Below are 22,110 nucleotides of genomic sequence, written 5' to 3' on the forward strand. Positions count from 1 at the left end.
GCACCTGTACTGAAAAGTACACAGGCGCTACATATGCAATTCATAAGCCACATCTGACAGGTTATCAGGACACCACAGAATCCTGCATGATGATCCCGCCCCCCCTCCAGTACACAACAGGTGATTGGCAGCCCTTTTTCCATATGAGACAGTGTAGAGAGGATGTGTCCATTACCTCCTCTCAAGTCTCAGATTACACTCAGCTCTCCTCTCTATACTGTGCAGTGTGTGACATCAGATCCCCTCCCCTTAAGTCCTGAAAGCTCAGAAAACCCCTTTGATATGTGTACTTGGGCTCTGGAGAAGAGAGGGCTGCAGATAAAGAGGTAGGGCCAGATCCACAGAACAATTACGCCGGCGTATCTATTGATACGCCGCGTAATTTCAAATTTTACGCGTCGTATCTTTGTTTTGTATCTACAAAACAGGATACAACGGCATCTCGGATGGATCCGACAGGCGTACGTCTTAGTACGCCGTGGGATCTTAGGTGCAATATTTCGGCGGCCGCTAGGTGGCGTTTCCGTAGAATTCCGCGTCGAGTATGCAAATTAGCTAGTTACGGCGATCCACGAACGTATGTCCGGCCGGCACATTTTTTTACGTCGTTTTCATTCAGCTTTTTCAGGCGTATAGTTAAACCTGCTGTTATGAGGCGTACTCAATGTTAAGTATGGCCGTCGTTCCCGCCTCGCATTTTAAATTTTTTACGTTGTTTGCGTAAGTAGTTTGCGAATAGGGATTTGCGTAGAATGACGTCACTTGTCGTAAGCATTGGCTTGTTCCGGTTTAATTTCGAGCATGCGCACTGGGAACCCCCCCACGGACGGCGCATGCGCAGTTAAAAAGAAAAAACATTGTTTACGTTGTTTTAAAAAAAAAAACACAGACAGTGTAAGTACATACAAGTAGCAAGGAAGTAAGATTTGTATTTTTGCAATTGCAATCACCTGTACAGCAGAGCTCAGATTGCATGAGGGAGATGCAGCACAAGGAGCCACCCAGTTGTACTGCAGTCCTTACATATCAACAAGGTAAATGCTGACAGTAGAAGAGAGCAGAGTGGGAGATAATTTATCAGGCTGCTGCTTCTCCTTTCACTATACTGTCACAATGCGGAGGTGCGATTTTCTAAGCGTAAGCAAAGGAAAATCGAATTTTCCGCTCTGTCAGACAGGACTGTACGGTGTGGAAAAACTGTGCAAGTCTCGGAACTGGATAACCAGAAATATAAATTACTCGGCAGGCAAAACCGTATATATATAAAATCTGTGGGCCAAATTCACATATAATTGGGTCGGCGTAACGTATGTCATTTACACTACGCCGCCACAACTTACTGGAGCAAGTGCCGTATTCTCCAAGCACTTGCTCCGTAATTTGCGGCTGGGTAGTGTAAATGGCCCGGCGTATGGCCGCGTAATTCAAAGGGGGCGGCTTGTATTCAAATTAAGCGCGCCCCCGCGCAGATCGAACTGTGCATGGCGGAAAAATAGCCCAGTGCGCATGCTCCAGCTCACGACGGAAAACGTCAATGACGCCGACGTGAGCGTCATTGACGTAAAGTCGTATTCGCGGACGACTTAGTAAAACGACGTAACCGACGGAAAAAGACGACGCTGACCCGACGCCATACTTAACATGGCATACGGAGGACTGGCGTAAGGTTACCCCTCATATAGCAGGGGTAACCTTACGCTTACGGAAACGACATAAACGACGACGACGCGGCGCAAATTCGTTCGGGTATCGGCGTATCAGGCTCATTTGCATAGTCATATGAGAACTGAACGTAAACGCCACCTAGCGGCCAGCATCGAAATACATCTAAGATCCGACGGTGTAAGTGACTTACACCTGTCGGATCTTGGCCGTATCTATGCGAAAAATGATTCTAGGAATCACTCGCATTGATACCCGGGCTCAGAAACAGAGATTCGACGGTGTTTCCTGAGATACACCTTCGTAACTCTTCTGAGAATCTGGCCCTGGGGCAGATTCAGGTACCGCTGCGCACTTCTTAAGGAGGCGCAGCGTCCCGTTTTTGCCCTGCGCCCCCGCAAATTATCTGCGCTATGCTTCATTCACGAAGCAGTAGCCACGTAATTTGCGTGGGCGCTCCTCAAAAATGCCCGGCGTAAGGGCGCGTAATTTAAATGATCCCGTAGGGGGCGTGGATCATTTAAATTAGGCGCGTTTCCGCGCCGAACGGGAAACTTTCCCGACGTGCATTGCGGCAAATGACGTCGCAAGGACGTCATTTGCTTCAAAGTGAACGTGAATGGCGTCCAGCGCCATTCACGATTCACTTACGCAAACGACGTTAAATTTTAAATTTGCGACGCGGGAACGACGGGTATACATAGCATTGGCTGCCCCTGCTAATAGCAGGGGCAGCCTTACGCAAAAACCGACGTACGCAAACAACGTAAACTGCGTACGCAGGGCTCGCATAGGGTTGTGAATCGGCGTTAGTATGCAATTTGCATACTATACGCTGACCACAACGGGAACGCCACCTAGCGGCCTGCGTAAGAATGCAGCCTAAGATATGACGGCATAAGGAGCCTTATGCCAGTAATTTCTTAGGCTGCAGTCGGCGTAACAAGGTTCCTGAATCAGGAGCATTCGTAACGCCGGCGCAAGTAAGCAATTGCGCTGCATAACTATGGTTACGCAGACGCAATTGCTACCTGAATCTGGGCCCCTGTGTTCTTAGCTGTTGGCTTGGAGTTCCGCTTCCATAGATAATGTTTTTTTTTTTTTTTTGTTCTGCAGGCCAGTTTTATGTAGAACAGCCGGATGTTGTCCCTGCTGTGATTGGAGAAGATATCTCCATACCGTGTGCTCTTCATAATAAATTATCTGATGCTATAGAGGAGATCATCTGGAGAGTAGGAACAAGTGATCTGTGTAATGAAAATGATGAATTTTTAATATGGAATACAGAAAATATAACACAAAGGGTTGGACGATGGAGATTACAAAAATCGGAGAATATCTTCCTATTACACATAGAGAGTGTTAAACATTCTGACATTCAGCAATACTGCTGTGAGGTGAAGACAAAAACAGGATCAGATGGACGGTCATCTAACCACGGCACCCAGCTAGTGATAGCAGGTAAGATATTTTCCGTTTTTAACCACTTAAGCCCCGGACCAAAATGCAGCGAAAGGACCAGGCCCCTTTTTTCAAATCGGCAGTGCGTCGCTTTAACTGACAATTGCACGGTCGTGCGACGTGGCTCCCAAACAAAATTGGCGTCCTTATTTCCCCACAAATAGAGCTTTCTTTTGGTGGTATTTGATCACCTCTGCGGTTTTTATTTTTATGTGCAATAGAAAAGAAAAATAGAGTGACAATTTTGAAAAAAATGCAAGGTTTTTTAATTTTTGCTATAATAAATATCCCCTAAAAATATATATAAAAAAAATCACAATAAGCGTTTATCGGTTGGTTTGCGCAAAATTTATAGCGTTTACAAAATAGGGGATAGTTTTATTGCATTTTTATTATTTTTTTTTATTACTAATGGCGGCGATCAGCGATTTTTTTCGTGACTGCGACATTATGGCGGACACTTCGGACAATTTTGACACATTTTTGTGACCATTGTCATTTTCACAGCAAAAAATGCATTTGAATTGCATTTTTTACTGTGAAAATGACAATTGCAGTTTGGGAGTTAACCACAGGGGGGCGCTGAAGGAGTTATGTTTCACCTAGTGTGTGTTTACAACTGTAGGGGGTGTGGCTGTAGGTGTGACGTCATCGATTGTGTCCCCCTATAAAAGGGATCACGCGATCGATGACGCCGCCACATCGAAGAACGGGGAAGCTGTGTTTACATACAGCTCTCCCCGTTCTTCAGCTCCTGGGACCAATCGCGGGACTCCAGCGGCGATCGGGTCCCGCGGTCACGGAGCTTCGGAACCGGGTTGCGGGCGCGCGCCCGCGACCCCACGGCCGGGCTTAAAGGGCAACGTACAAATATATGTTTAAGTGCCCAGCCGTGCCATTCTGCAGACGTATATCGTCGTGCAGCGGTCCTTAAGTGGTTAACATCAACATTAACATCCGCCGTGCGGATATCATGACTGCTCTGTGTTCCTAGGACACGGTTCAACCCAGATCTCTGTAAAGAGCCAATGATGTGGTTCTTTAACCATGTGATTGGCTGTATCCAATCACAACCGGTCACATGTAAACAAGGAAGTGCCTTTTAGGCTACTTTCACACTGAGGCGCTCTCTGAGGGCCCTATAACGCTAAAAATAGCACCTGTAAAGCGCCTTGAAAGAGCCTCTCCTCTCACTCCAATGTGAAAGCCTGAGTGCTTTCACATTGGAGTGGTGCGCTGGCAGGACAGTAAAAAAGTCCTGCTGGCTACATCTTTGAGGTGCTGTAGGAGCGGTGTATATCATTGGGCAGTGCCACCACAGGCGATTCTAACCCTTTTTTGGCCAGCGCCCCGCTAGCGGCCAAAAAGCTTTGCAAAAAAGACAGTAAAGCACGGCTAAAAATAGCGTCGCTTTACTGCCGACACCACCAACGCTTAGGCCCCTTTCACATGTGCGGACCGTATGAGATCGCTGACACACGATTTCGTCCGCCTCCACAATGATCCGATTCTGCAGACGGAAGAAAACCCTATTTTTCCTTCCGTCTGCGGATCGGATGAACACGGACATACGGTCCATGTTCATCCGATCCCCCCATAGGGGAGAGCGGAGAAAAGACAGGGCAGTCCATGCACAGTGTGCGGGAACCGCCCTGTCATCGGCCGGCTCAGCGGGGATCAACAGAGCGATCCCCGCTGAGCATACGGAGGCGGATCATTACTGATCCATCCCGTGTGAAAGGTGCCTTAGGTGTGAAAACCCTCGTTAGTCTTACTGGTAACAGTATTTCCAGGTACCTTCCAGGACAGCTACTTGAGAGATGATTGGCTCCGCCCTCTACAGGAAACACAAATAAGATACAATTTTAAAGGTCCCTCTCTTTCCTCTGACCCTCAGTTGTTTAAAAGATAAAGCAAACCTGTCCTCCACCAAAGTGCACTCGGCAGGGGAAAAAACACAAAAAACATATAACAAAACACCACCACCGGGTGAAAGTAGAATAGGGTGGGAATATAGACGCTGTCCTGGAAGGTTTCTGGAAATACCGTTACTGGCAAGTCTAACGGGGGTCCCCCCCCCTCACCTTCCAGGACAGCTACTTGAGAGGATAAGCAAGATTCTATACCTTAGGGAGGGACAACAGCCTGAAGCACTTTCCTACCAAAGGAGAGGTCCTGGCTGGGAAGCATCTGAACTCTATAATGTTTGACAAATGCATGAGAGGAGGACCAGACGGCAGCTTTAGAAATTTCTTCCCATGATGCCCCCGCTCTCTGCCCATGACGTAGCCATGGATCCTTCTTGTGGCCAACTTGCGGCTGTCCAGGATAGTTTGAATAACTTTTTCTGAACACCCTTTCAACTATAATATGCGCCGCTCAGCCTCCAGGCCGTCAAATGGAAGGTCTGAGGGCTTGGATGCAACACTGGTCCCTGGTGGAGAAGTTCCTTCCGATCTGGTAGGGGCCAGGGAAGATCTACAGAGAGCGTCTTCAGAGAGGAAAACCAACTCCTCCTGGGCCACCAGGGGGCAATCAGAACCACTTCTGCCCAATCCTGAATAATTTTCCGAACTACCAGATGTAAGAGGGGAAAAGGGGAGAAGGCGTAGGCCAGAGTGAAATTCCACGGGAAGGAGAGAGCATCCGTCCCCAAGGACTCTGTCTCTCTCTCTCTCTCTCCAGCGAGAAGAACGCCGGCAGTTTTCTGTTGAGACTGTCCAAACAGGGAACCCTTCTGGACAGAACTCCTCCTGGGAGTACATGACTTAAAAAAAATCACCCAGGACTCGGCCACAACTAGTCCTGGGTGACGCCAAAGAAGGGGGGTCCACCAACCACAGTTACCAGACACAAGAAAAACAAAAAATGTGTCGGTGCTACTGGAGGGTCTAGAAACACAAAACAACTGAGGGTCAGGTTGTAAGGGGGGAAAGTAGCCTTATTGTCTCTCCTCGGCTCACACTGGCAGAGTGTGTGGTGAGGAGAGACAATCAGCGGCATCTCCTCACAGGGGAGACCTGTATAGGTAATTAGGGCACTGATGATCAGTGCCCTGATTAGGTAAAGCCCTAGCAGTGCCCATCAGCAACTGTCCCTGATTGGAACAATGTCCCCCTGTCCCTCTTTTCCCCTCATGTGTCTGTCATTTTGGTCTGATCTACAAAGTTGTATATAAAATGCAATTTTTATCTTTTAAAAAAAGGGGTTCCCAGTGCTAAACCTTTTATCCAAATTCTAATTTGCTGCATTTGTCAATTTTAAAAACTGATATAAAGGAATAGTAGTGGTTAAAAAAGCCCTTGTGTGAATTTAATTAACCTTTTTTACATTTTATTTCCCCTTTAAGGGGCGTGTCCTATGCCTACATACATTTGCTAGTAGGTGTTCCTCGTTCCCATCTCAAAATGTTGGGAGGTATGCCTATCAGTGCCACCAATCAGTGCTCATCAGTGACACCAATCAGTGTCCATTAGTGCTGCTAGTCAGTGCTGCCCATCAATGATCATCAGTGCTGCCCATCAGTGCCCAGAAGGTAAGGAAAGAAGGCTCATCTGTAACATCCTGTAGTCCTAGTCCCGGATCCATGGGCTGCTTAGAAGTGAAGATATAGCAGAATGTGTGGAGCCTTCAGGCTTGTCCTGTGGCCTTCAGAATGAGGCCTGGTCCAGCCTCGCGGGTCACGTGACAGGTCAAGTGATTACTTCCAGGGAACACTTCCGGGAGGAGGGTCAGACAGGGAGAACAAAGGCTGATTGGGCTACGCACTCGGAACCAATGCTCAGGCCAATAGAAGGAGCAGTGGCTCAGAGCGCGTAGCCCAATCAGCCTTTGTTCTCCCTGTCTGACCCTCCTCCCAGAAGTGTTCCTCGGAAGTAATCACGGGACCTGTCACGTGACCCGCGAGGCTGGACCAGGCCTCATAATGATGGCCACATGATAAGCCTGAAGACTCCACACATTCTGCTATCTTCACTTCTAAGCAGCCCATGGATCCGGGACTAGGACTACAGGATGTTACAGATGAGCCTTCTTTCCTTACCTTCTTGTAAGTGTGTTTTGTATAATGTGTCATTAAAGAACCTCTTTACTACTGCACTTGGTGGCGTTTCCTTTCTCTAACCCCCAATCTCCTTAGCGCGTTAACTGTCTGCTTTTCCTACCCTCCTGGTGCCTCCTCATCAAGCTGCATAGTGAAAGGGCACCCAAGCAGGGAGCGGTGTGCATCCATAGACACACACTGCACCAGTAAGCCACGCCCCCACCTCACAGGAGTTTGACTGAAAGCAACCGAAGCCTATGGCTCCCGCTGCTGTCTGTGTCTCCTGTGAGACCAGGAACAGCGGCACTGCAGCCGGGAGAGTGCTGGATCATGAGAAGTGCCATGTAAGTGTTTAGGGATGGTAGGGCAAACACATCTTTTACCTTAATGCAAACACTACAGGAGAGCAGATATGCGCCATGTGAAGCTCCTAAGCATGTAACCCTAACTGCAATAATACTAGAAAATATGTGCTCACTGAAAATCTACTATAATGCCTCATACACACGACCAGTTTTCCCGTCGGGAAAACTGCCATGATAACTTTTGGCTGTGAAAACTGGCCGTGTGTATGCTCCACGGCAGTTTTCCCAACAGGAAAAGCGCCAGGAATCCCAGCGGGGAAAATCAGAACTAGGTAGATTCACAAAGAGTTAGGCCGGCTTATCAGTAGATAAGCCGACCTAACTCTGAATCTACGCCGGCGTTTGTTTAAGTGTATTCTCAAACAGAGATACACTTAAACAAAGCTAAGATAGGCCGGCTTGCGCCATTCTATCTTAGCTTACAATGTTTCTGTTGTCCGCTAGATGGTGCTTCCATTGTGGCCGGCGTAGATTATGTAAATGAGGGGATACGCCGATTCACGAACGTACACCAGCTCGTTTTAGGCTACACCGCCGTAAATTAGCAGGTAAGTGGTTTGAGAATCACTACTAGCCTAACTAATTTACGGCGGTGTAGCCTAAAAAGGCTAGGCTAGGGGGGGCGTGGCCGGATGTGATCGCGGCAGGACTTGTCTTCTTAGAGCTCCGGCTTTCCTCCGCTAAACTATCCTGATTCTGGCGGCTAGACCGACTAATTTGCACCGAGGAGGTGATTGATAGCTGGGGGAACTACTGAGGATCGTAACTATGCCGCATTCGTCCCAAAAGAAGCAGAAGGAGCAGCGGAAACAGCCTCCGTTAGAGCAGCGGCAGCTTCGCTCACAGGGCAGCATGGCAGTTAGCTCCGCCCCCGCCATCTTGCTTCCCTGCTCCTCCGTGGCGCGCGCCAAGTTTGTTCCCGCTCAGATGGAGACACAGCAGGGTGTTCCTCGGGGGGTCTTGGAGGCCTCCTCTCCCGTACCTCAGGAGATAGAGGTGGATACGGCGGCCATAACGGGTCCGATCCTCGAGGCCATTGCGGCCTCAAAAACTGAGCTGGTGGGCCGCATCGACAGTCTGGCAACGGAGTGCAACCTCATCCGTCATGACCTGGAAAAAATAAGGGGCAGACTGTCTTCAGCAGAGGATCGCATCTCGGGGGTTGAAGACGTCTCGCATGCCCATGACTCACAACTCGCGGAGCTGCAAGACATGGTCCGGGCCCTACAACACAGGGCGGATGACGCCGAAGACCGCCAATGCCGCAATAACGTAAGAGTGGTGGGGTTACCGGAGGGGGCTGAGGGGAAGGACACTGCCAATTTCGCGGAGCGGTTCTTTCTGGAGCTACTGGATCTCGGTGATCGTCCCCCCACCTATGTTGTGGAAAGAGCCCACAGAGTGCCCACGGCTGCTAGGCCTCCAGGGGCCCCCCCCGCGTCCGTTTCTCGTCCGGTTCCTTAATTATAGGGATAGGGACATGTTGCTGGCGGACGCGCGAAGACAGAAAGAGCTGAAGTATGACAACGCCCGCATCATGACTTTTCTGCAGAGACGCAGAAGAGGCATCGCTCCTTCACCGATGTGAAAAGACGGCTCAGAGACAAAGATTTGAAATACAGCATGCTGTACCCTAGTCGCCTCAGGGTACAGCACAAAGGATCGGTAAAGTTCTTTGATCGCCCGCAGGATGCTTGTGATTGGCTGGATCGGTTGCCGTGAGGACCGTCTTCTCTGAGACCTCCAGATTCGTTTGGTTTCGCTAGTTCTTCAGCTGGTTTGTGCTCCGGTTATTTTTCCCCCTTTTGATTTTTTGATTTTTGCCTTTTCTCTGCTGACAAGTGCCCCCGCTGACTGTTCCCATTGTTTTTTTCCTCTTTTATTGTTTCGGGTCACATTAATATGTCAGTGTGTGGACTGGGGCCTTAAGAGTTTGAGATGCAAGTTACATGCTCATACATTACATCACTCCTCATACTACAATGTGCTGCAGTGTCAGTGGCTGACCTACTGTTTTTTGGTCGGTCGGCTGTGATTTATTTGTTCATTTAGCCAATGGAGCGCTGATGACGGACATAGATTTTTGTCATCTGTTCATGCCGAACTGTGGTCGCAGAAGGTGGATCTCTATCTGGTTTGTCTGTTACAGGGTTCAAGCTGCATACCAGACAGTTTTTTGTTTTTTTTCTGTTTAATGGGGTTTCTGGTATAACAGCAGGGGGGGGGGGGGGGGTTTGTTTGACCAACACCATGGGTTCTACTCTCACAATTCACCTTGGGACTTGAACTGTTTTAATTTACTTTTACATGGAACATTCATATTTGTCTACTCTTGCATAGTTGCTTCAATACGGAGACTCTATTATTTTGCTTCTAAATTAGATTATGGATAGTCGCATTAAGATTTTGTCCTGGAGTGTCAGGGGTTTAAATAACAAATTCAAGAGGGTGGCTATGTTTCAATACCTCAAACAGGTCAGACCACATATCGTCCTCCTCCAGGAGACCCATTTGGAAGGGAGTAGGATATTGGCCCTACGTAGGCAATGGGTGCAGAGGGCGGTTCACTCCACCTACTCCACATATTCGAGGGGGGTTTCCCTCCTGATTAGCAAGGCCCTCTCCTGTGTAATCTTTACGGACCCGGGGGGTCGATATGTGGCAGTCCTTTTGGAGATATCCGCGCACAAACTCTTGCTGGTTAATATATACTTGCCTCCTCCTTTTCAAGTACAATTATTGCATGACTTATTGGTGACGTTGGCCCCACACTTGCACCTACCGATGCTTATTATGGGAGATTACAATGCCATTCTCGACTCGGTCCTGGACTCCTCCAATGCTGCTAGGCAGGCGTCGGGGGATCTCAGCTCCTGGGCGTCGATGGCGGGTCTGACGGAGTTGTGGAGATGGAAACACCCTGGTGTCATTTCATACTCCCATCTATCCACTACCCACAGATCCTCTGCAAGAATAGACCTAGCGTTTGGTAATTGCTTTGCCCTACAACATGTGTATGCAATGGAATATTTGTCCGGGGGCCCCTCTGATCACAACCCACTCCTGGCCACCTTGGCATTCCCGGAGGGTGTTACTAGGGGGGGCTGGAGACTGTCCCCGGGGTGGTTAGGGGAGGACCAGGTGTCAGATCATCTGAGCAAGTCCATAACTGCATACTGGGAGTCCAATGAGGGCTCGGCTGAGCCCTCAGTGGTCTGGGATGCTTTCAAGGCAGTGATGAGGGGTGAGTGTATATCGGCCATAAAATCAGCCAGGAAGGATTATAACCAAGAGGGTGAGACCTTGATGGCCAATGAGCGGGAGACTGCTAAAACACATGCAGACTCTCCCTCGGAGGCCTCATATGTTTCCCTACTGGAGGCTAGGCGCTCGCTCACCTTGCATTTTTCGAACCTGGCACACACCGAGGTTAGGAAAAGGGTTGAAAATGTTTTTGCAGAAGGGGATAAAAATGGTAAGCTTTTGGCCAACTTGGCGGCAGAACAAAAAACAACGGTTAGTGTACCTGTGGTGAGAGGTAGGGGAGGGGACCTGATCACTGATCCTGAGTAAATCCTGGGGGAGTTTGTGGATTATTATGCGGCCTTGTACTCGCCCATTCTGGCGTATAGCCCGTCTGACTTGGACGAGCTGTTGCAGGATGTGACGCTACCGCGTCTGTCGGATTATGATGCAGTGTCCTTGGACGAACCTATCTCGGTGTTAGAGATAGAGGCAGCGATTCAGGCTTTCCCTCCGCGTAAGGCGCCGGGCCCGGACGGGTTCCCGGCGGATTTCTACAGGACGTTTGGCTCACACCTAGCACCTAGACTCAATAAGCTCTTCAGTCACTGCTGGGAGAGGGGAGCCTTGCCGGACTCCATGAAGGAGGCCTACATGGTGCTCCTCCTAAAAACCAGGCAAAGATCCACTGGCTTGTTCCTCCTATCGCCCCATAGCGTTATTAAACATGGATTTAAAAATCCTAACCAAGGTTTTGGCTTCGAGATTAGCAAAAGTTATAGCGTCTATAGTAGATATTGATCAAACGGGTTTCATGCCTGGCATGTCAACGGACACAAATTTAAGGAGGCTGTTCACGCATATTCAACTGGATAATGCTGACTGTTTAGCCAAAGTGATTGTCTCCATTGACATAGAAAAAGCATTCGATTCGGTTGATTGGCACTACATGCATGCGGTATTGGAGGGAATGGGTTTCGGACCGGGTTTCCGCCAATGGATTCGACTGTTGTACGCTGACCCGCGGACGGCTGTCCGATTGGGTTTCAGGGTGTCCTCCTTTTTTACAATAGGCAGGGGCACGAGGCAGGGGTGTCCCCTTTCCCCGTTCCTTTTTGCCTTAATGATGGAACCCATTGCTAGGGCCCTCAGGCGTTTCGGAAGAGGTGGGAGGGATTAGGGTTGGCTCCATTATGGAATCTGTAGCGCTTTATGCAGATGACTTGCTCCTGTTTCTCCGGGATCCGGGGTCGTCGCTTAAGGCAGCCCTGCGGATCCTGGACAGATTTGCATCTTTTTCGGGATTACGCGTGAATTGGGGCAAGTCGTCTATCCTTCCTCTGGGCCCGGAGGCCCAGTTGCAGAGGGATGACACATTGCCGCTAATCTGGGTCTCTTCTCTCACTTACCTAGGGGTGAAGGTCACCGCCAATATATCTGATTACATGCCCCTGAATCTCCTCCCGGCAGTGGAGTCCCTGAAACAGAGGATACAGGCCTGGAAAAAGCTGCCTCTCTCATTAATAGGTAGAATCAGTTTACTTAAGATGAAGTTCTTACCAGTGCTTCTTTACTTCCTGCGGCATTCTCCCATGTGGATACCAAAATCTTTTTTCACCAAGCTGAATGGCTTAATTGGGGCTTTTATATGGTCACCCCGGGCACCCAGGATTAGCATCAGGGTTCTACAGGAACCATGGGGGCAGGGAGGGCTGGTGCTTCCTGACTGGCAGAAGTATTATCTGGCTGGCCAGATGGTGTTCGCCAGGAGGTGGCTGTTGGCTGATGAGGGAGACACGGCCACTGTACTAGAGGCTGCATTACTAGGTTCGTACGAAAGCTTACGGTTAGCCCTCTATAGAGGTCCGAAATCCTCCCTACCTATAACCACTTCCACGAAGGCAACTATCAGAGCATGGGAGACTGCCACTGTCCTGATGTCGCCCTCCTATTTGGGTGTGTCCCCCTCAGCTCCGCTATGGCTAAACCCCAATTTGCCGGACTTTTGCTCCCTCCCGGACCCGATGATTTGGGCTTGTGGGGGAGTTAAGTTATTAGAGCATATTACTAGAGAAGGCGAGCTCATTACCTTCGACCAGATGAAAGATAGGCATGGTCTCCCGAACTCTTTTTTCTTTCGATACCTACAACTGCGCCATGCCTTTCAGGCGCAGTTCGGAGATCGTAGGGTGGAGTCTCTACCCTTGGCACTAGAGAATCTCTTGGGGGATGAGGAACTGCCCAAAACTTTATCCACAGTGTACAAAGCACTATTCACAAAAACACCCATGGGAGTCACCAGATGTAGAGAGCGTTGGGAGAGGGAAGTTCCAGACATTCAGGGAGAAGATTGGGAGGATATGTGGGATCATCCCTTCAAACATATAGTCTCTGCTAGAGATCGCCTAATACACTTTAAGTTTCTGCACCGTATCTACTATACTCCTGCCAGGTTGTCTCGAGTGTACCCATCGTCTAGTAGTCAGTGTTGGAGGTGTGTGTTCTCTCCAGCGGATTTGGAACACATTTTCTGGACATGCCCCCTCATAAAAATTTTTTGGTCAGGGGTGGTGGAGTGCTTGTCAGAGGTACTCAGCATCCCGGTCCCCTTGACAGCTAGGGTCTGCCTCCTGGGACTGGTCGAGGAGGTTGCTCCCTCCTTGGCCCATCGCACCTTGATAAATATAGGGCTGTACTATGGCAGGAAAGCTGTCCTGTTAAGATGGAAAAAGTCTGCTGCTCCCACGCTAGAGTACTGGAAGGGGCTGGTTAATTCAGTAATACACTTGTATAGGGCCACTTACAGATCAAGAGGTTGTGGGAAAAAATTTGCTAAGGTTTGGCAGGCATGGCTTGACAGTCCGGTGACGGTGGGTTAAAACACTAGGTCAATAGATTTGCATTTTGCGATTACAATTGTGCAAGATATTCCCTTTCAAGTTTATTGGATCCTATGTATGCAAAACTCCTTTATGTAAGGGTTGTGGGATAGGGTGTTGGTCGGGGGGGGAGGGGGGGTGGGGGGGGGTTGCCTAGGGGATTATGTTTTTCTTATGTGTGTGTGTTTTGGCCCTGCGTGGCCGCCTCTGTGGTGGGTATGTTGCCCGCCTGTGTGTGTTGTTTTTGTGTGCAAAAACCTAATAAAAAGAATTAAAAAAAAAAAAAAAAGGCTAGGCTAGGCCGCCCTAAAGTTAGGCGCCCCTACGTGAATCTACCTAAACATGTTCTCTTTTTTCCTGCTGGGATTCCCAGCAGTCTTTTTCCCAGCAGTTTTCCTATGGGGAAACACTGCAGTGCAGCATACACGTGGCCGGGTATCCCGGCCAAAGCACTCATCGCAGTTTTTCTGCCAGGAAAACCGGCCGTGTGTAGGGGGAAAAGCTACCGAGCAGGTTCTCGGCTTTCCCCTCGATTTTCCCGGCTGACTTTTTACTGCTGGGAAAACCGATTGTGTGGCATAATTTTTTTTATGTCGAATTCAAGTCAGGGGATAGAACCTCTCAGTTCTTATTCTGGTGATTGGTGTCCCCAACAAATACTTGAATAAAATCATTTTTGTAGAGTATGGGTTCATGTTGTCTGGGTCCCTGTTGGAGATTTTCCCATCTGTTCCTATACAATCTGATAGTGCCATATTAGATTGAAGGCAATCCTCTCAGAGACATAGACAAAGAAACCTAGCAGACCTTCCAACCATTCCATCCTCTGTATGGAAAAAAAAAAGTTTTGCAAATTGTACAAACACTGTGGTAAGTTTGCCGGTTTTGTATGGTTCCCACCAATGTCTTGGAAGCTCCTTTGAAGCATGTACAGTATAAAATCTGCATTTGCTCACTAACTATTATTTTCTTTCAATGTAGAATGCTTTTTTTCCCCCAGATTTTTTTTCCCCAGATCAGAATGGTCCCGAGTTCACAGTCACTCAGTCTGAAAATATATTGGCCAATGAAGGACCCTCTGTCATCATCAATTGCTCATACACCGTCCCACCAGACCGAAACCTTCTGTGGAGTGGAGTTTTCTGGAGAGTGGGCAGCCCAACAGGACCCTACGCCTATCACCCCTCTGATCTGATGGTTCATCCCAGTTACAGAGGAAGAACTCAGCTAAGTGAATTGGCTGATCTCCAAATAAACGGGGTCCAAGATTCAGATGCCACCACCTATTACTGCTTTGTGATGCTGAAATTTTGTATTGGAACCAACAAGTCCAACTCAGTGCTGAAATACGGGAGTGGGACACAATTAAATCGAAATGTAAAAAATCTGACCTCCACAGGTATAAATGACTTTATTTTTTCAATTTTCATTAACCACTTAAGACCCGGACCATTATACATGTAAAGGACCGGGCCCCTTTTTGCGATTCGGCACTGCGTCGCTTTAATTGACAATTGCGCGGTCATGCGATGTGGCTCCCAAACAAAATTGGCGTCCTTTTTTTCCCAGAAATAGAGCTTTCCTTTGGTGGTATTTGATCACCTCTGCGGTTTTTATTTTTTGCGCTATAAACAAAAATAGAGCGACAATTCTAAAAAAAATGCAATATTTTTTACTTTTTGCTATAATAAATATCCCCCAAAAACATATATAAACATTTTTCTTCCTCAGTTTAGGCCGATACGTATTCTTCTACCTATTTTTGGTAAAAAAAAATCGCAATAAGCATTTATCGATTGGTTTGAGCAAAATTTATAGCGTTTACAAAATAGGGGATAGTTTTATGGCATTTTTATTAATAATTATTTTTTACTACTAATGGTGGCGATCAGCATTTTTTTTTCGTGACTGCGACATTATGGTGGACACTTCGGACAATTTTGACACATTTTTGGGACCATTGTCATTTTCACAGCGAAAAGTGCTATAAAAATGCATTGTTTACTGTGAAAATGACAATTGCAGTTTAGGAGTTAACCACTAGGGGGCGCTGTAGGGGTTAAGTGTGACCTCATATGTGTTTCTAAATGTAGGGGGCGGGGCTGGATGTGTGATGTCAGTAATCGTCTTTCCCTATGTCAGGGAACAGACGTTCACTGACATTGTCACAGAGAAGAACGGGGAAGGTGTGTTTACACTCACTTCTCCCCGTTCTTCAGCTCCTGTGATCGATCGCGGGACACCGGCGGCAATCGGGTCCGCGGGCCCCGCGGGCACGGTCACGGAGCTTCGGACCGGGTCGCAAACGCGCCGCCGCCGGCGCGCTCACGACCCCACGGCTGGGCTCTTAAAGAGGACATACAGGTACGTGCTTGTGCCCAGCCGTGCCATTCTGCCGACGTATATCGGCGTGAAGGGGTCATTAAGTGGTTAAATGTGCAAACATTTGTATGCATTACAGGGCTTAAAAGAGACCTGCACCTTTTTAAACAGAAGAATAAATTCCAAGTGGGAATCTTTTAAATTGTGTGTTAATAAATTTCATTTTTTATCTACAATATTTTTTTTCATATTTTCAAATTGCCTTAAAAATCCTACGATTGGAAATCCCGACAAAAAAAGTCCCATGTGAGCTTTTGGTCAGAAATTTCCAACCGTGTGTAGGCTCCATCGGACTTTTGCTGTCAGAATTTCCGCCAACAAAAGAATGAGAGCTGCCTATTGAACTTCATTGATCTTGGCTCATCGTACGTTTTGTATGTCACCGCGTTCTTGACGGTTGAAATTTCCGACAAGATTTGTGTGACTGTATGTATGCAACACAAGTTTGAGCCAACATTCCATCAGAAATAATCCACGGTTTTGTTGTCGGAATTTCCAATCGTGTGTATGCGGCATAAGAGGTATTCATATCTTCAATGTATATATAGTGATGATGGAAATTTACACGCCAACCTGCACAAGTCTAACAAAATTTCTGGATCATTGGTGCAGTGCTCTGCCTCCTCCAGGCTCTTCCTCCAGCTTGGGCCTGTACAGAGGTACAAGCCTTCAGTTGTGGAGCTGGAGGAGGTATCAATGGACTACAAGTGTGGTGATGTCACCGCAGTTTTGCTCCATTGAGAACTACCAGTCCTTGTGCTGCGATGGCTCTGGGATTGTGGTAAGGGCGGTGGAGGAAGTGGCTGGCTCCAGCTTTCAGCTGCACAATGAGAGGCAGAAGCAGCTGTCAATCGGGCAGTGAGGTGGATCCCAACAATATTGGGATTGGTATGCTTCCCAAGCCTGGATCAGCTCTGCCCCATCATCTGCTGATAGACAAAAGCCCATCATCAGTTGACTCTGGGTTGTAGGAGGATAAAAGTAATGCCGCGTACAGATCGGACATTCCGGCAGCAAAACGGTGGATACATTTCCAACTGATGCTGGTTCAAACTTGTCTTGCATAAACACGGTCACACAAATGTTGTCGGAAATTCCATACGCCTAGAACGCAGTGACGTACAACACTACAATGCCACTAGAGAAGAGAAGTTCAATACCAGTCATGTTAGTAGAAGTTTGGTGAGAGACGATTCGCGCTTTTCAGCCTCGTGCTTTTCAGTCAGTTACAGTGTGATGAATGTGCTATCTCCATTATGAATGCTAGTTTTACCAGACCGAGCGCTTCCGTCTCGTACTTAATTCAGAGCATGCATGTGGAATTTTGTGCATCGGAATTGTCCACAGACAATTGGAATTTCCGAGAAAGGATTTTGTTGTCGGAAAATTTGGGGAACCAGCGCTCAAATTTTTGTTGTCAGAAATTCCGATAGAAAATGTCCGATGGGGCCTACACACAGTCGGAAATTGCGAGCGTGTGTACTCCTATGACGCACAAGAGAAGTAGGATCAAAGAACGTTGGCCATAGTTTTAGTTTTCATTTAATAGCATTTTTATGCATTGCAGGTAGCAGGATTGCTTAGCTATTCATCCAGTGAATCTGTATGTGCATTTGTTCTTTGGAAATTGGGAAATTGGGAAACACAAATGTTGAGTACCCTTTATTCTCCTCTGAACAAATGTTATTTTATTTTATTATGAACAGTACTAAAATTATTAAGCAGGACTTTATAACACAAGGGCAGACAGTACAGTTATAATACAATTCAATACAGGAGGAATCTGCTAAATACAGTTGTGCTAAAAGTTTACATACCCTGACAGAATTTATGATTTCTTGGCTATTTTTCCAAGAATATGAATGATAACACAAAACTTTTATTTCACTCATGGTTGGTGTTTGGCTGAAGCCTGTTATTATCAATCAACTGTGTTTACTCTTTTTAAATCATGATGGCAACAGAAACTACCCAAATGACCCAGATCAAAAGTTTACATACCCTGGTGATTTTGGCCTGATAACATGCACACACGTTGACACAAAGTGGTTTGAATGGCTATTAAAGATAACCATCCTCACCTCTGATCCGTTTGCTTGTAATTAGTGTGTGTGTATAAAAGGTCAATAGGTTTCTGGACTCCTGAGAGACCCTTGCATCTTTCATCCAGTGCTGCACTGACATTTCTGAATTCTGAGTCATGGGGAAAGCAAAAGAATTGTCAAAGTATCTGCAGGAAAAGGTAGTTGAACTGTATAAAACAGGAAATGAATATAAAAAGATATCCAAGGAATAGAGAATGCCAATCAGCAGTGTTCAAACTCTAATCAAGAAGTGGAAAATGAGGGGTTCTGTTAAAACCAAACCACGATCAGGTAGACCAACTAAAATGTATCCACAACTGCCAGGAAAATTGTTTGGGGTGCAAAGAAAAACCCACAAATAACTTCAGGTGAAATACAAGACTCTCTGAAAACATGTGGTGCGGCAGTTTCAAGATGCACAATAATGCCCCTTTCACACGGTCAGGCCGTTCAGGTCCGCCTGTCAGTTTTTGCCAGCGGACCTGAACGACCGCGCCATGTAATCCTATGGAGCGTTGGATGTCAGCGAAGACATGTCCGCTGACATACGACCCAAACCGATCCACCAAAATCAGACGTATGTCGATACGTCCCCATTCGTCTATGGCGGATCGGATCGGGTGAGAGCTGATGAAAACGAACATGCTGTCCGTTTTCATCAAATCTCTCCATAGGAGACAGCGGTGCTGCACAAGCCGCTCCCCGATCAGTGAGCAGAGTGGGACTTGTCATCTGCTGGCTCAGCGGAGATCAGCGGAGAGATCTCCCGCTGAGCTGGTGGACTCCATAGCGACAGAGTCCGCCTTGTGTGAAAGAGGCCTAAGATGGGCTGCATGGTCGAGTCGCCAGAAGAAAACCATTACTACGCAAATGCCACAAAGTATCCTGCTTACAATATGCCAAACAGCACAGAGACAAACCTCAAACCTTCTGGCACAAAGTCATTTGGAGTAATGAGACCAAAATTTAGCTTTTTGGCCACAACCATAAACACTACATTTGGAGAGGAGTCAACAAGGCCTTTGATGAAAGGTACACCATTCCTACTGTGAAACACGGAGGTGGATCGCTGATGTTTTGGGGATGTGTGGGCTACAAAGGCACAGGAAATTTGGTCAAAATTGATGAAAAGATGAATGCAGTATGTTATCAAAAAATACTGGAGGAACATTTGCATTCATCAGCCAGGAAGCTGCGCATGGGACGTACTTGGACATTTCAACATGACAATGATCCAAGACACAAGGCCAAGTCCTCCTGTCATTGGCTACAGCAGAATAAAGTGAAGGTTCTGGAGTGGCCATCTCAGTCTCCTGACATCAATATCATTGAGCCCCACTGGGGAGATCTCAAGTTCATGCAAGACAGCCCAAGAATTTACAGGAACTGGAGGCTTTTTGCCAAGAGGAATGGGCAGCTTTACCATCTGAGACGATAAAGAGCCTCATCCACAAATACCACAAAATAATTCAAGCTGTCATTGATGTTAAAGGGGGCAATACACTGTATTTAGAACTGGGGTATGTAAACTTTTGATCAGGGTCATTTGGGTAGTTTCTGTTGTCATTATGATTTAAAAAGAGTAAAAACAGTTGATTGATAATATATGGCTTCAGCTAAAAACTAACCATGAGTGAAAGAAAAGTTTGTGTGTTATTATTCATATTCTCTGAAAAATGGCCAATAAATCATAAATTCTTCAAGGGTATGTAAACTTATGAGTACAACTGTACATTCTAGGTCTATCAAAACAAAATGTATGCTAAGTCTGGAAAAATAGTTGTGTCCGTGTGGGGGCCATGTTGTCCTGCATGAGGATAAATGGTGCTCCATGCATCCCTAGACCCTAGACAGGCAGTCCCATTCATTTCAGTTCATAGCATTCTGAAATCAGAATTAGAAGATGCTATTGATCCCACAGGGAAATTTTTAAGTTGCAGTTGTTCTCAATCCAACAACAAAATATAGGAGTCAAATATACAAAAAAAATATATATACAATCACAAAGAAAGCAATACAAATATACAGTAAATATAAATTAATAATAATATAAAAAAACTAAATTATTAAGTTCTAATATTTATTTTCCATCTCTCTTAGATTTCACAGGTCAGCAAACTGTAATACTTGCAGCTTATTTTGGGATCAAAATCTTTTTACTTGTACTGAGTATAATACTGTGTGCCATTTATGTGAAGAGAAAGTGACCACACCAAAGTCCAAATTGAATGAATCCGAGGAGAGCAGCTTGGACTCAGGACACCTGAAAAAACAGCTGTAAATTGTACATTTGGGGTTATGGGGTCTCTATTCTGTTTCTGGGAAATTTGTTTAAAAGACAACAATGTGAAGCCCCCTTTGTTAGTGGCTCAGCGGATTTGCGCGGTGTCTGAGGTCCCCTGTGTCCTGGTTGGTACTCCCCTGGGCCTTTCATATAGAAACAGTAGCACCTTGGTGGCTGATAAGAAATCTAAATGTATCTGATATGATAGGGTTATCCTTCCATGCTACTTCTCTATTAAAGGGAGGGTTCACAGTTTAATCCCTTAGTTAAGTTTCAGACTCCCCGCGGGGAGTAGGCGTTTCTATGCAGAGGGGAACATGATTGACGGCCGGCTATGGCGCGTCACGCTTCCCGAAAATAGCCGAAATAGGACTTGGCTCTTCACTTAGCCTGCGCAGTCAGCTCCTAGCAGTATAGCGCCGTGAAGAGCCGAGTCCTACTCCGGCTATTTTCGGGAAGCGTGACGCGCCATAGTCGGCCGTCAATCATGTTCCCCTCTTCATAGGAATGCCTACTCCCCGCGGGGAGTCTGAAACTTAACTAAGGGATTAAACTGTGAGTACGGCGCAAAATAAATAAATAAAGGCATACTGTAGCTCACGCTAGTATGCTGGATGGCATGGTAGAAACTTGTTTTTTAGGGTGAACCTCCGCTTTAACAGACTGCATTTTGTTGTAATATTAATATATGTGTGTAGGTATTTAAAATATTGTGTTATATGTATGGCATGAGATATATATATATATATATATATATGTATATATATATATATATATATATATATATATATGTATGTGTGTTACATACAGGCATTCATGATTACACATCAAAGGGTGTTTGCTGACCAAAGGGGTTAGTGGCCAAACACATATCAAAGGGATAGCTGAAGTACCTTAGATGTGTTAATCTTGTCCAAGACTACCTAGGTGTGTGAGGTATGGCCTGCCTCAAAGGGTAAATTGCTTACATACATAAGGAAGTATTTATTGATGGTAATTAGACTTGAGGGGGTATTCATTCAGGGAAACATTTGGTTGACCTGGAAGAACCCCTCCCTCCAGTGTGAGACCAGTACTTGAGACATTCAAGCTGGTATTCAGTCAGTCTTGTCACTGAGAATATATTCTCTATGTATTCTCTGATATGAAGGCACAGGTCTAGGAAGAGATTTGAATAATATGCTCTGTTGGATTTTGTATCGTCTGTGGACTTTGGACTTTGTTCGTTCTTGGAAGTTAAATAAAATGCATTCTCTGGAGAGCCTGGTGTGTTGCTGCGGAACAACAAATTTATAGTCATCATACTAACATCTAAATATCAATTATCTAATCGGACTACACTGTATATTGAGATCACTACACATTTGACTAGTTATCTCCAATATAGAGAAAAGATTTGCAAATAACCCCTCAGCGGTGCCTCCAGCGGTGTTCCATTTTTTTGTGTGTGTGTGGGGGGGGTGTAGCAAACAAACCCATCCCTCTGCCTGCTCGCCAGCCCCGCTCGCAAGGCCGCGAGCCCCACACTTACCCCATCCAGGTTGCAGGTAGCTTCCCTGGCTTCTCCTCTTGGCCAATCCGGTCTCGGGACACGTTTCCTGTCCTGATTGGCTGGGAGGAGAAGCAGAATGACAATAGCGAATGTTGATTCGCTATTGTCACAAGTGGGTGGGCTCAGGACGAGAGTCCTTAGCACCCCAAGCCCAAC

At 46.7% G+C, this 22,110-nt stretch overlaps 1 protein-coding gene across 1 annotated transcript in view; it reads left to right on the top strand.

The window, feature by feature from the left end:
- LOC120933544 overlaps positions 1 to 20,669 on the top strand; it is a 33,502-nt gene extending 12,833 nt beyond the window's left edge. The window contains exons 3-5 of the mRNA XM_040346803.1: positions 2,779 to 3,123; positions 14,653 to 15,051; positions 20,219 to 20,669. Coding sequence (XP_040202737.1) covers positions 2,779 to 3,123; positions 14,653 to 15,051; positions 20,219 to 20,325 — 851 coding nt within the window. The 3' untranslated portion in view covers positions 20,326 to 20,669. The remainder of the gene's footprint in view (positions 1 to 2,778; positions 3,124 to 14,652; positions 15,052 to 20,218) is intronic.
- Positions 20,670 to 22,110: the final 1,441 nt, after the last annotated feature.

Source organism: Rana temporaria, chromosome 3, assembly GCF_905171775.1.
Source record: "Rana temporaria chromosome 3, aRanTem1.1, whole genome shotgun sequence".
NCBI lineage: Eukaryota > Metazoa > Chordata > Amphibia > Anura > Ranidae > Rana > Rana temporaria.